This window comes from Leptonychotes weddellii, chromosome 3, assembly GCF_054177405.1.
Source record: "Leptonychotes weddellii isolate Sample4059 chromosome 3, ASM5417740v2, whole genome shotgun sequence".
Classification (NCBI taxonomy): domain Eukaryota; kingdom Metazoa; phylum Chordata; class Mammalia; order Carnivora; family Phocidae; genus Leptonychotes; species Leptonychotes weddellii.
In genome coordinates, this window is record NC_138371.1 from 93,048,426 (window position 1) to 93,063,698 (window position 15,273).

A 15,273-nucleotide genomic window follows, 5' to 3' on the forward strand; every position below is an offset into this window, starting at 1 on the left:
TATTTATTTGACAGAGAAAGAGAGAGCACAAATAGGCAGAGTGGCAGGCAGAGGGAGAGGGAGAGGCAGGCTCTCTGCTGAGCAGGGAGCCAGACGTGGGGCTCGATCCCAGGACCCCAGGATCATGACCTGAGCCGAAGGCAGCCGCTTAACCAACTGAGCCACCCAGGCGCCCCTCAAGGAGGGGGTTTCTAAGTTGGAAAACTCGAGAGCACTTGTATTCTAAAGGCAAAGGGCAGTCGCAGAGGAAAGGGCTGAAGAAGTTTGGGAAGACACCATGGTCAGAAGAGAAGACTGACCTTGAACAGGAGGAAGGACCATGGTGTCGTCAGGCTCACGTGCAGAGAGGGGGCCGTTGAAGGCTGCAGGTGGCCTTGTCCTTCCAGGTGCCCCTGGAGGCCAGGCCAGCTGCAGTGAGAGCCATGAGCAGGGACTAGAGAGAGGACTGCAGAGGGGAGCGAGCAGTCACAAGGGTACCCAAGGGCAGCAGAAAAGGAGTGGTCACGTCCTTAACATCACTCACTGGGCCCCTGAGCCCCAGTACAGGTGGACCGCAAGTGTTGCAGAGACCCTATTCTGTGTGTCTGCGAGATCTCATCAGGCAGCTGAATCCTGGCAGGTGACCCAGTGGCAAGGAACACCCGGAGGCCCAGGCCATGTGGCAGAAAGCTGAGAAAAAAGAGCTGGGGAGGGGGGAGCGGAAGAGGGAGTGGGAGTTATAGCAGGATGATGGGAGATGGTCGTTGATAGTAAATTCCCAAACATTCATCATAAATAGAGTATTGATAAATATATAAGACCTCGCCCTCCTCTCTCTTCCAGCTAACAAGCTATTTGCCAATCCCTTCTTTAAGGTGCTTTATTTCATTTTATTTTATTTTTAGTGGTGGAGGTCTGGGTCTCTCCCCACAAAATCTGTCTTTTGAGTTAAGGTCCACAGTCTCAGACTCAGCTCCCTGATATGTGCAAATCAGAGCTAGACAGCTCACCACCTGGTGACAATCATACAACTCTCTTGTGTCTCTTGTTAATGTGGTGATCCGAATAGATTGCTTCCAGTTAAGTCTTTAAAAATGATTGCAAACAGCGTACATACAAGCCAAGCTAGATTTGGAAGTAATTTAACAAGTAATAAAAACCACAGATAGGTAAAAACTAACAAGCTTTTGCAGTGGACACAGCTCCTTTTTCCATGGAGTCAGGTGTATGCAGACACCAATCAAGCCCAGCCAGCCAGCCTTCCGGGGGGAGTGTCCCATGGCTCCTGCGGAATAGGACAGACAGCTTCAGGACCCCGGGGATGGGGAGCAGCCTGGAGGAGGACACTTACTCCAGGGAAGGGGCAGATCCCAATTCACCTGCACCACCCAGGAGAGGGGAAGAATTATGCACCTTTGTTAAACCCCATACTGGGATAACCAGCTCCAAGGAGCTTGAAACTTTAAGTTTCTTTCTAAACGAAATCTCTGCACTCCCATGGTTACACAGTTTCTTAAAATCCTTCCTGTGAGTTTTAAATGCTTTGAAAATGATTTCCCAGAGCCATGTCCCCTGGTGATGAAAATAAAGTTCTGGGTCTGCTCAGATGTTACAACCCCCTATGTTTGAACAGTGAGTGTAATTATAATGGTCACTTTAACCCTCTGTCACCCACTCTCAACCAAACCTCACGTCTCGGTGTCACTGATCCTTTGATGGGTTTCTGTCAGTTTTAAAGAGATATACAGTTGTGTGTATTTGTATTCAATTTTAATATTTTTGGTGATTAAAAAACCCAGCTAGATAGAGGAGATCCTGTTTTGGATGAGGAATTTCAGCGCATCAAGACAGAAGTCAACCAGAAACGGGTTGTTCACAATCTAGAAGAAGTAGGTAACTTTCCTTTATTTGGGAGCTAATTATCAGCAGCCCTTTATATTTTTATTTTTAAAACACTAAACAATTTTATAGAAATGCTTTTACCAAGAGATATTTACTAAGTTTTAATTTACATTTACGTTTTAATTTATATTTTTGGAGTGTTTTTTTACTATATATTTGCAAGTGAAACATCAAAAATCATAATTAATGTTTCCCTTGAAATCAACAGCATTAAATTCTTTGGCTCCTAGAAGCCCCTCTACTTTCTCCTTCCTAGTCTCCTTTTTTTGTTTCCCTTTGCTCTCTAAGCCTCTGTCTGCAGAGGGTCCTGGGCCTCTGTTCCTTGCCCCCTGCCCTTGGTGGGAAGGATACATGACAGGAGGCCAGAAGCCAGAGTCCTGGTCCCAGCTCTCTCACAGATTTGGGACCTGGGAAAAGCCCTCTTAGCCTCTGTGCCTCAGTCTCCTCAAACATAAAATGGGGACAGTGGCCCCCTCAGCTGAGCGTCCTCTGTCATGTGATAGTGTCTAAAACCCCAATTTTTAATCATGACAATGAGAAAATTTGAGAGAGTGAGAGAGAGCACAAGAATGGGGAGAGGGGCAGAGGGAGAAGCAGATTCCTCGCTGAGCGGGGAGCCCAATGTGGGGCTCGATCCCAGGACCCTGGGATCATGACCTGAGCTGAAGGCAGACACTTAACCGACTGAGCCACCCAGGCGCCCCTACACTGTCAATTTCTTAAAACCCAAATCTCAAATCCCACTTTTAGCCCCCAACCCAAGAAGTATTCCCTATACTGCTATGTACTCTAAAAGTGTGGAATAAACGCTCGTTCCATGGCAGAACAAATCATCACTTGATTTAGGATCAAACTCAAAAACATTTTTATTAAATGCTCCTACCTGGAGTTAAAATTTAAATCTAAGATGTGCCTATGTTCTATTTTCACAGAAAATCAAGGAATTCCATCCTAATTTTGATCCACTCATTAATAATACCTGGGTCAACAGGTTCAGGGCACAAAAGCGCTTTCAACAAGCCGCTCGCAAGGTAAGTCCCAGCACCAAACAGAAATTTTAATTTGTTTAGTCCTCAGCACAAGAAAATCGAACAATGAGGTTTTTTTTATAAACAGTTTTATTGAGATATAATTCATTTACCATAAAATTCACTATTGTAAAGTATATAGTTTGGTGGTTTTTAATGTATTTACAGAGTTCTGCAACCATCACCACGATCTAACTTTAGAACATTTAAAAAAATTTTATTGAAGTGTAGTTAGCATACAATGTTATAGGAGTTTCAGGTGTAAGACATAGCGATTCCATGATTAATTTTAGAACATTTTTTATCACTGCAAAGAGAAACCTGGTTCCCATTAACGGCCTCTCTCCATACCCCAGTCCCTGGCAACCACTGATTGGCTTTCTGTCTCTATGGATTCACCCTTTCTGGACATTTCATAAACGTGGTATCATAGGGCACATGGCCTTTTGTAACTGGCTCTTTCACTCTTTCACTCAGCTAGCTTTCAAGGTTCATCCATGTACTGTTCCAGTACTTCATTTCCTTTCATGGATGGATACTATCCCATCATCCCATTGTGTAGATATGCCATATTGTATCTATTCATCAGCTGGAACATTTGTGTTGTTCTCGCTTTTCGGCCATTATGCATCATAATGTTATGAACATTCGTGTACACATTTGTGGACATGTGTTTTCAATTCTCTTGGGTATATACCTAAGACTAGAATTGCTGGGTCCTGTGGTAACTCTAGAACAATTGGATTTTGATCAGTTACTTCTAGAGAGAACAATTGAGAATTCCTGTGGGATCTTATCTCATCCAGGCATATGGCTTTCCCTTCAAGACGTGTCATCTCACTCCTGTGGCTTTTTCACCCTCACATTGGCTTTCCACCCAGCTCCTTAGAGCCTCCAATGGCTTCCTATGATCAGGATAAAAAATAAAGGGTGTCAAGTGACTCCCTGTTCTAGCGGCAGCCATACCTCTCTAGCTTAGTGCCACCCTCCCCCCCACTCCCCAGCTCCATCTTCTGTATTGTCCCAGTCCTCATCTCCCAAACACACCAACCCATTCCGTACTGCAAACCTCCTCACCCTTCAACTGAGAAGACATTCCATTTCCCCTCCCTCTGTGCATACTTGTCCTTTGGGCCAACGCAAGCCTATTTTTTCTTCAAGAACTAGCCCAAGCATTAGCACTGAGCCATCTCCGTGGTGCCTCTTGCATCTTATGCTGCCTGTAGGTCTCTTGTCCCAGCCACTGGAGTCTGGCCGCCTCGCGGAGGAGAGCCATACCTCAAGCAGGGCAGAGCAGTGGCTGAGACCTGGACTCTGGAGCCAGGCTGCCTGCCCCTAATTCTTTTTTTTTTTTTTTTTAAATGGGTGTGTGAGCAGTGGGGAGGAACAGAGGGAGAGAAAGAAGCAGACTCCCCGCTGAGCAGGGAGCCCGATGTGGGGCTTGATCCCAGGACGCTGGGATCATGATCCGAGCCCAAGGCAGACGTTTCACCAACTGAGCCACCCAGGCAACCCTGCCCCTAATTCTTTTTTTTAAAGGTTTTATTTATTTATTTGAGACAGAGAGAATGAGAGAGAGAGAGAGAGAGCACATGAGAGGGGGGAGGGTCAGAGGGAGAAGCAGGCTCCCTGCAGAGCAGGGAGCCCGATGCGGGACTCGATCCAGGGACTCCAGGATCATGACCTGAGCCGAAGGCAGTCGCTTAACCAACTGAGCCACCCAGGCGCCCTTCTGCCCCTAATTCTTGATGCCACTTATGAGCTTTCTGATCTTGGACAAGTTATATAACCTCTGTTAGTTTCCTCCTCCGTAACTGAAGATCACATTAAGACCTGTCTCAGAGTTGTTGTGAAGATTAACTGGGCGAATATGTATAAGGGACTCGAGAAGTTTATGTTGCAGGTTATCCATCGAGCAGTGTTTTCAGTCTGGACGGGGGACAGTCCAGGGGGAGAGAGGCAGAACTCGCTGATCGGTGACCTGTGACCAACCTCCAGGGCCCTGGGGGACCCTGTCCCTGCTGAGGCTCTGTCTGGGTGGGCTGCTATGTTCAGAACAGAGGTGGCCACAAGATGCTCAGCGTGGGGAAGAAAGTGGTGGAAAGAGGCAGCGCGAAGCTGTGCTCCGAGGGAGGAGGGCACAGTTATTGACAATGGGCCAACAGCAGCGAGACTGGCCACTTTTTTCCCCACAAGTGGGACCACCTGGCCTTTCTGGGCTGAGCCCTCCAGTGTGAAAAAAGCATTGTCAGCTGCTATGTGCTTTGCACTGAGGGATGGCTCAGTCTTTCCCTCACTCTCAGCAAGACTGTCAGATCAAGGTGCAGATGCATCCCCAGCCTGATGACTTCCTGTCATCTCCCCAGCTCAGCCACAGCCCCGTCACCGCCCCCCCCACCCCGCCTGGACCAGTGCAACTCTCCCTGCCCTCCCTGCTTCCAGGCCCCCATGACAGCCAGAGTAGTATTCCCAAAGCTGGAAGGCAATGATACCCCTCCCCTGGTAAGCCCCTCCAAAGGCTTCCCATTGCAATTGGATGAAGTGCACAACTTTTTTCACTCTGGACTTCTCTCTGTCCCTTAAACATGTCTCATCTGTTCCTGAAGCGGGATCTTCATCGTTGCTAGTTCCTCTACTCTGAATTCTCTTCCCCAGATCATTCTCTCCTCATCGTTCCAGTTTTAGATCAAACCTCACCTCCTCAGTGAGGTCTTCTGTCATTACCCTTGCAACGGTGGCCAGATCACCCCTTTCCCAGCCTCCCCACCCCCGTCATGCCCTCGTGCATTTACTCTCTTTTATTTTCTTCATGATATTTATCTTGTTGATTCATTTAAATGTTTATTGTAACCACCCCCCGAACACACACACGCACACACACACACTTAGAACGTCGGTTCGGTGCCCGCAGGAACAACTCTGTTATGCCTTGAACAGAACAGGCCACAGCATTGGCACTTCATACTATTTATTTGTTAAATGAGAGTCCCTTACGGGATGGAAAGGGGTATTCATCGTGGACGAAATGGTCCCTTCTGCCACAGCTTTGAGCACAGGTACCAGGCCCGTCCAGTAGCACGCGCTCCGAACGCAAAGCACAGTGGTATACAGTTAACATTGCCCATAATCCACAGCCCGAGTCCTACAGAACCATCTGTTTATTTGGTCCCTCCACTCTGAAAATAACACAGCGGGAGCATTGCTATTCAGATACACTGAAAAGAAGCAATGTGGAACTAGTCATTTTTTCCACTCTGGAAATAGAAAAACAGGGCTCATAAATTGGGTGGAACAAGGCCAGATGACAACTTGGTCTTTTTTTGTATCCAGGCAAGTCAACATGGCCGAGACCTTGAAGTCCCCGTGGCCTCCATCTAGGGCAGCGGGCCATGGTCCCTGTGCATTCTGACTTAGAGCGGGGGCCTCAGCCCTTAGCCGTGGTTGGGGAAAGGGAATCAAGTTGAATGCCAAAATGAGCACGTACCAATGAATACTTGGAAATCATCCCTTCTAATTCCAGGTCATGGTTCATCGAAGGTTAATCAGTATGCTGACTGCTATTCATAACATGGACAAGGAGACCATAAGCAGAAAGCCGAGCCGAGGAAGACAGTCAGTAATAACAGGTAGAGCACATCTGCCAAGTGCAGCAAAGTTTCGACCCTAAGTCCTCTGAGCATGACTTTTCCTGTATAAGGAGGTTAGCTGTGTAGAGGTAAAATATTTTCGTAAATCACATCCATTAGGTTTTTTGTTTGTTTGTTTGTTGTTATGGCCACTGTAACAAATCAGCACAAACTTAAAGGCTTTAAACAACACAAATGTGTTGTCTCACATTGCCGGAGGTCAGAAGTCAGTCTAAAAACAAAGGTGTCAACAGGGCTGGCTTCTTCTGGAGGTCCCAGCGGAGAAGTCTGTTCCGGGCCTTTCCAGCTTCTAGAGGTCCCTTCCTCACATCACTCTGCCCCCTGCTTGAGTTGTCACATCGCTGCCTCTAACTTTGGCCCTCCTGCCTCCTCCTCACATGGATCCTGTGAAAACATCGCGCCCACCTGGACTACCCAGGACACTCTCCCCACCTCCAGATCCTTAATTTAATCATACCGGCAAAGTCCCTTTCTTTGGTCATGGAAGGTGACAGAATCACAGCTATCAGGGACAGAATGTGGGCATCTTTGGGGGGGCACCATCAGGAGGCCTACCCAGACCATAAATCAGACCTCCAGGCCAGGTTTGGCTGAAATGCCTGCCCAACTGATAGTTAGCCAGCCCGGCTGACCCAGCCAACTTGTGACAGCTGTGGAGTTTGGCCGTGGTTTGACCCCTTGTTTTGTGCCCTCGGTTCTCTCTGGTCACCAGAGAGACTAGGATGGTCAACATTCATACTTGTTGACTCACCGGCTACATCTTGTGTTGTCACAGTCTAGCATTTGCACATAAAGCTTTTTTTTTTTTTTTTTTTTAAGTAGACTCCATGCCCAGCATGGAGCCCAACACAGGGCTTGAACTCACGACCCTGAGATCAAGAGTTGGCCACTCAATGGACTGAGCCACCCAGGCGCCCCGCACATAAAGCTTTTTATCTCATATGATCTTTGCTACTTAAAGGAATTCCAGTCCTCGGATGCCTGGGTTGACTGGGCTGTTGGAGGCACACCTCAGTGGCTTTTGGGCTCCCATCACCCATCTTCTCTGCCCCATGGCTCATATGTAGACCCACAGGCAGGTCCCAATCCTTCCAAACCCTGCCTGCCCTCCCTAGCCTGAGCCCCAAGCCTGGCTCTTCATTCTTCCTCTCCTTCAAAATCTAGTTGGGTGGTTTTGTTTTGTTTTGTTTTTCAAAACATTTTATTGCATTTTAATCCTTTTTTTCCTTCTTTTTGGCCTGATCCAGTGCTGTTTACTGAGTCCATCATCAGAGGCAAGGAAAGACTTGCCATTCATCCCAAAAAGGGGTGGGCTGGGCTTCACCACAGGAGGGTGTACCAAAGGGGTACCAAAGGGGTGGCCTGGCGGACAGCAGGCTTGGAGCCCGCAGAGGACAAGCAGCCTGTGCAGCCCTTCCCTGTGGACACACCCGACAGCCGCTGGGCATGGCGTCCAGCAGGACCCTGTCCCTCCTCACAGATCGTGCCCCCAAACTACGGCTGGGGCACAAGACCCACAAGGCCCCAAGGGAAGAAGGAGCTCTGGTGTCCCAGGCTCAGGCCCTGAGTACCTGCTCCTTGTCTTCCTCCCCTTCAAGATCCAGATGGGTATTTTGTTTTTCATAACCTTTTTATCTGCTCTTTAATTATGCTTTTTAAAAAATCCCTCCTATGTTATTCTTATGTCCGGTATTGATGTTTCTAATGAAGAAACACTTGTTTAAAATATTATAAAATTTATCTGTGAATTATGTATGGACCCCTGTGAAATGTCTTCATGTGCTTTTTTTTTAATGTAATCTTTTTCTTTACAGACAAGGACCAAGAATATTCATTAGAGATCCTTTCATCTTAATGAATTGTAGGTTTTTTGGAAGTAAAAAATAAATCTTTAAAAACTGGAGAAGGGGTGGGATAAAGAACAAAAGAAAACTAGAAATGGGACCGGATGCATACACACATATATATTCCTTCCAAGATGGCGTGTGGCAAGTGCCCACTGATTGGTGTATGGCAAATATGAAACTAAAGATGGTGGTTTCACATAAAAATACTCCAAGAACTCCCCAAAAGTGCTCTTTTGTTCCCACAGACAAGAATGCCTCCAGATTCCTCCTGGCTCGGATCAGTCAAGACGATTATTCCAGCCAGTTCTCTGTATCGCCCAAGGAAGTGCTGCCCTTCGCCTTCCCGTCCTACAGTCCTCCTCAGAGCTCCAACGAGTTGGTGGGTGATGTCAGGCTGTGGGGTGGGGACTGGGCACAATCAGATGGTTGTTAGGTGGAATCCGTGGCAAGACCTACCTCAGTCTCTGTTCCTTTGCTTCCTCCCGAGAGGCTCTCTGGACACCTGTGCCCAGGGACTTGTGATCAATGGGAAACCAGAAATCATCTACTGCCACCTGCCTGGCACCTGATTCACCTGTGCCGAGCTCCCTGGTAACCTGGGCTGGGTGCTTTCCAGCCTGGAACCCAACAAGAGCCCCTCCTGACAGCCCAGGAACAGGGCCTGAGAGCAAAGGGGCAGATGGAGAATCCGAGAGGGCCTGGCCTAGGGAGGCGGGCTCTGCTCAGCTGGACCCTTCTGCTTTATGGGCAAATGGAGAGGCCAGAGAAGGGTGGCCCCAGGATCTAATACTCTAACCCATGAGACTCACAGTTCTCTCTCTCTGGCAAGAGGTATGACAGTTCATTTTCTTGCCTTCTGGGCACAGTGATGCATTAAAATAAAAATAAGGGGCACCTGGGTGGCTCAGTCGGTTCAGCGTCTGACTCCTGATTTTGGTTTGGGTCGTGATCTCAGGGTTGTGAGATCGAGCTCCATGTTGGGCTACACGCTGGGCGTGGAGCCTGCTTAGTATTCTTCTCTCCCTCTCTCTCTGCCCTTCCCCCCTCCCCCCAGCTCACACTCACTTCTCTCTCTTTCTCTATAAAAATAATAGCTAACTCTTCCCATGAGTTAGGCAGTGCCTGAAGTGTTTCACTTGTATGAGTGCATTTACTCTTCGACAAATCTATGTGATAGGCTTATCATCTTATAGATGAGGAAGGAATTGAGACACAAGGTCACATGGCTGGTAATAAAAGGTTGCCTAAGCTCATGTAGTTAGCAATAAAAAGCATGTTTAAATTGATGTTGAAAGCGCACATGCAAATTAATTTTTTAGTTTCAAAGAATAAACTTGCCGTGCACATCCTACACTATATGTTACACATTGCAAGTTAATCTACTCAAGAATCGCAGGACCAACTTTAGAAACTCCATGTGTTTTCTGCATTAGATCATCAAATGACTTAAGAGATCAGACTATGTTGTTCCTAGGGAATAATAAATCTGTGATTTTCAAGCATTGATAAACACAATGGGGTGGAGGGGCACCTGGGTAGCTCAGTCGGTTAAGCGTCCCGACTCTTGGTTTCGGCTCAGGTCATGATCTCAGGGTCATGAGATTGAGCACCGCATGGGGCTTTGTGCTCATCAGGGAGTCTGCTTCTTTCCCTCTCCCTCTCCCTCTGCCACTCCCCCTCTCCCCCGCCCAGCCACCGCTCACATGCTCTCTCTCTAAAATAAATAAATCTTTAAAAAAAAGATTCTCTCCCTCTGCCCCTCCCCTCCCCCACTCACAAGCACACTCTCTCCCCTCTCTCTAAATGATAATAATACTAGTAACTACTAATGGGTCAAAAAGGATGATAGTGATGAATAGATCACTGTGCTGTGCAGCCCATCTCATTATTTTTAAGTAGTTCCCATCTTACACATTCATCTGGTGCCTTACTTAGTTCTACAAAGACTTCTCTGCTGCTCGGGATTGATGAAAGACAGAATGCCCAGCACTCCTGTCTCTAAAGAATTTTGTAATTCATTCCATAGGTAGTTTATTTCATCAATTCTTTTTGTATTTAGCAACTTCAAAATCGGTACATGTCATATAAGCAGTGGTGTATTAAGAATGCAGCATATTAATTTAATGAGGGTGTCTTAGATTAGGCAAAATACAGTATTTATTGAGGGTCCATAGTATGTCAGGCACTGTTCCAGGTTATCTGGGTGACTGAGGCAGATGGCATGTGGGAAAGCAGTGCTTTGGGGATGAGCCCCTGTGGAAGGGAGGCAGCGGGAGCTGGAGTGGACAGGGAGAAGGAGAACAGCCATCCTGGACAAAGGCCTCAGTTGGACTCCTGAGGAGCCCTGAAGCTGGGATCGGGTGAGAGCACCCGGCATTTCTATCTTTGTTTCAACCGTGGGTGGAGGCACGCTGCCCTAGGAGGGGCACATGACCTGGAGTGAGGCAGCTCCTGAAGAGGGCTGACCCCTGAGAGTTGTTTCTGTCAACAGGACTCCTCGAGGTAGGGAGACTGAATCCTTTCAGCCCACAGGGGATTCTGGGTGGCACATGGCAGCACCCACAACTGTAGAAAACAAAAAAGGATCCCATACACTACGAGACAAGGAGGAGAGGTTGGCCAGGGCCTCCATGCCCCACACGTCGGGTAGAACTGAGGTCACGGGAAGGTTACGGAATGTGTGACAGCAGAAGCACAGCGACTTCTGCTCAGCGTTGATCGTGTGTCACTGTTTTTGAATTTCCACATTTTAGGCTCCTGATGGCCTTGGACTGGTTCCAATTAAACCTTCAGAAACTCAAATCAAGCAGAGTTTTTCCTTCTTCAGTCTGCAGGTCAGACCCATCATACGGTGTTCCTTAATGGGTTTCTCGTGAAGTGAACAAAATATTTTTGAACTTGAATTGTACCATTTTATTAATTTTGTTCTGTTGAACATTATACACCATAGCATACTGTGTATATTTTTCTGCTGTTATTTTATGGTACGTGCGAGGTATAACATACATGGTTTCTGGAGACCAGGACCTTTACTCTGTGGATATACGATATAGTATATATTATGTACTAATATATGTAGTTCACGAAGCTACCTGAACTACATATATTAGAAACTTTAAGAGAAGACACAAGATGAAGTAAGCAAAAGTTAGTTGGCCTTCCTTGACGTATATAGCCACTCCTGGTTTTGAAAATATAAATATTTCAAATCCACAAACCAGTGTTCAGTGTATTTCTACAGGTAGGCCCCGTGGTAGAGGACAGTAATTGCAGATGCCCAACATGTGTACGGGGACCCAGGGCAGGGACCCGGAGCAGGTCTGGGACTTTTACCATCAGGCAACTCAAAAGTATGGTTTTTGAGAATTAGATCCCATTAATCGGTGACGGCTGTTTAAGAACATTCAATCGGTTGTCTTCTTTGACCTCAGGTTCCTCAACTGTACAAAATTAAAGGATATCAGCCATTCTGTGTCCAGAAGTCGTCAACAAGCTACAAACCTCAAAAGCTTGCTCGAGCTCTGAAGCAAGGGGCTGAGGTAGCGCATCCCCACCTTTAAGAACTGCTCTCGCGTTTCCCCTCCTTTTCCTGGCATCAGGGCTAACACACCTCTTGGTCCCTTCCTAGGATGAAGCCACCATCATAACTCTGCCGAAGCAGGACGCCACACCTCAGCTCCCTGGCAAGACCTCAGTCTTGGGCATGAAACCACCTGAGGCCTTAGCCGTGTCTCCAAATTATGACCCGCTTTATATTTTTGTAAGTGACAACTGGCAGAAGTCTCATGTTCTATGTGCCTCTATTTTAAGACTTACTTTATGAAAAAACAGAAGCATTAGTTAGGAATATTTTTCTGTCTTTGGAGTTACAAGCATTATATGGTATCTCACCTTGGAAGTGCTTACCAGCATTTATCATTTGGAGAATATCAGCGCTTCTGTCTTTTTGACAATTCTGGCATTTATTTATGTTTATGACAATAGCTTTATGGTCCTTTCTAATTTCATATAATTATATATATGATATATATGTGTGTGTGTATATATATACATACATATATGTGTGTGTATATACATCTGAAGCTATCTGAACTACATATATTCAAAACTTTAATGTATATTAATTTAATTATAATTTTATACAATATATAATACTGTATATTTATGTTTATATAATACATAATAATTATATTAATTTTAATTTGTGTGGAGAAAGAGAGAGAATGTGTTAAAAAAAAGAAGAAAAAAAAAACAAAAGGAAAATACAACAGAAAGAGAAAGTAAAGCAGCCCAAACCTCATCAGTCAGAGCTTTATTGATTCCTTATTCCATCCTTGGGCAGCGCATCCCTTCCCTACTTATACCTCTGCCTCCCAGATTTCTCTGTTCCACTTTGTTCCTGTAGCCACACTTAATTAACTTCCCCGAAGCACATCCTAACCATGCCACTGTCCGGCTCCACATTCTTCACTGACTCCCCATTTTCTTCCAAATTAAGTCCAAGTGTATGTGAGGCCAACAACATAACCGCCCCCTTCTCTGCACCCCTGCATAAGTCTCTGCCAAACTTTGTGCACTTTCTTCCTTCCCCAGGCCTTCATTTATGCCAATCTGCCCTCGTGGGGTCCCCACTCCTACCCTTATATTTCCTGCTACCCAAGTCCTAGGTGAATGAAACCCAGACAGGACATCTGATGAGGTTCTATGTAACAGTGGGATCATCAGTGAAATGCCACAGTCATTGCCCAAGTTATGGTTGACGTTTTTAAAGACGGACACACACATACACACAATTAAGAAGAACCTTAGATACTAGTTGAGAAAGGCTCCTTTTGAGAATCTCCGAATGAGAATCTGTATCTCTACCATGAGCAGAGATGCTGATGGTCACACCCAAGGTCTCTCGGCCAGTCAGTGGGAGAGCTACGACCTACGAGCTAGAGCTATGACAGAAAGCTGCCTGTTTCCTGGTTGTTTGCCTCAGGGACTCTTCCTCTGAATTGTGCTGCTTTCCTACTGAGATCTTTGGTGTTTGCTTTGACCATTATGGGGCATTTTCTCATAATTCTCCTTGGCTGAGAGGAGTGGTCCTTGGAGACTCAGAATCTTGGAGCTGGGATAATCTCACAGGTTGTTTAATTCAGTGCTTTTCAAACTTCATTTAGTGCCAGAGCCCTCAAATCAGCTGAAACTTGACATAAAAAGTCAATATGTAAAATACCTAGAGTCTTACTTACTTGCTGGGATGGCAGTGGGTAGGGAGCTCTCCTGGGGAGGGTGTCCCTGCAAAACTGTGGAGTACCCCACAGCAAGGTTTGAAAAACACTCTTCAATCTCTTAACCCCCCCAGATTCACCATTACTATCCCCTCCCCATTCTAAAAGTGAGGAAACTGGTCTAGAGGAATTATAGGAATTTTCCAGAGTCACACTCAAACTCCTTGGAAAATATCAGTAGTTATTTATTAATTCATTAATTCCACAAACACTTAGAGCATGCCTTAGGTTAGGAACCTAAGGTTAGGGGCAGTTCATCAAGGGACACAACAATTCCAAATATTTATCCACCTAATAATTTCAAAATACATGAAACAAAAACTAATTGAACGGCAAAGGAAAAAAAAACAACAGGCAAATCCACAATAATAGTTGGTGATTTCAACACCTCCCTCTCAATAATTGATAGAACAAATAAATAGAAAATCAGTAAGGATATAAAAGATTTAAATACCATTATCAATCAACTTGACCTAATTGTCATTGCTAGAACACTCTATCAAAAACAATAGAATGAAGATTCTCTTTAAGTATATATAGGTTTGTCAAGATAGGGCATATGTGGGACCATAAAACAAGGCTCAATAAAATTGAAAATATTCAGATCAGATGAAGTATTTTTTCTGACTTTGAAGAAATTTAATCAGAAATGAATAGCATAAAGATATCTAGAAAATACCCCCCCCCCGCCAAATTTGGAAGCTGAATTAAATACTTTAAAACAGCCTATAGTCCAAGGAAGAAATCAAAAGAAAAATTGGAAAGTGTTTTTAACTTAATGAAAATGAAAGCACAAAAAATTTTGTGGGAAATTTATAATGCTATACACCTACAGTAGAAAGTAAGGGTGGGACTTAATGTCCTCAGCTACCCCTTTGAACTCAAAAAAGAAGAGCAGATAAATCCAACTAAGCAGAGAAGAGAAATAATAAAGATTAGATTGAAAACCAATAAAATAAAAAAAAGAAAAACAATAGAGAAAAACTGTTTTTTTGAGAAACATCAATAAAATGGATAAACCTGCTCTAATTGATTGGGGGGGGAAGGTAAAAGACATGAATTACCTATATCAGTATTGAGAGAGGTACCATCACTACAGATTCTACAGATATCAAAAAGATAGTAAGTGGGCACCTGAGTGGCTCAGTCAGTTAAGCGTCTGCCTTCAGCTCAGGTCATGATCCCATAGTGCTGGGATCGAGCCCCCCGTCAGGCTCCCTGCTCAGCAGGGAGTCTGCTTCTCCCTCTCCCTCTGCTGCTTCCCCTGGCTCATGCTCTCTCTCTCTCTCTCCCTTAAATAAATAAATAAATTTTTTAAAAAAGATAATAAGTTAATATTATGAAAAACTTTATGCCAGTAAGTTCAACAAGTTAAATGGACAAATTCCTTAACAGGCACAAACTTTAAATCTTATTCAAGAAGAGATAGATAACTCCACTAGCTCCATATCTATTTAAAAAATTGAATTTGTGGTTAAAAAATTTCCCACAAAGAAAACTCCAGCTGCAGATGCCTTCACTGCGGAATTCTGTAATTCATTTAAGGAAGAAATAATAACAAATCCACAAAAACTCTTCCAGAAGATGGAAGACA

The 15,273-nt window shown here is 45.1% G+C and overlaps 1 protein-coding gene across 1 annotated transcript in view; it reads left to right on the forward strand.

Moving 5' to 3' along the window:
- Positions 1-15,273, forward strand: part of CFAP221 (cilia and flagella associated protein 221) — an 81,517-nt gene that overhangs the window by 49,904 nt on the left and 16,340 nt on the right. The window contains exons 13-19 of the mRNA XM_081815489.1: positions 1,779-1,868; positions 2,814-2,912; positions 6,430-6,535; positions 8,649-8,782; positions 11,157-11,237; positions 11,835-11,942; positions 12,032-12,163. Coding sequence (XP_081671615.1) covers positions 1,779-1,868; positions 2,814-2,912; positions 6,430-6,535; positions 8,649-8,782; positions 11,157-11,237; positions 11,835-11,942; positions 12,032-12,163 — 750 coding nt within the window. The remainder of the gene's footprint in view (positions 1-1,778; positions 1,869-2,813; positions 2,913-6,429; positions 6,536-8,648; positions 8,783-11,156; positions 11,238-11,834; positions 11,943-12,031; positions 12,164-15,273) is intronic.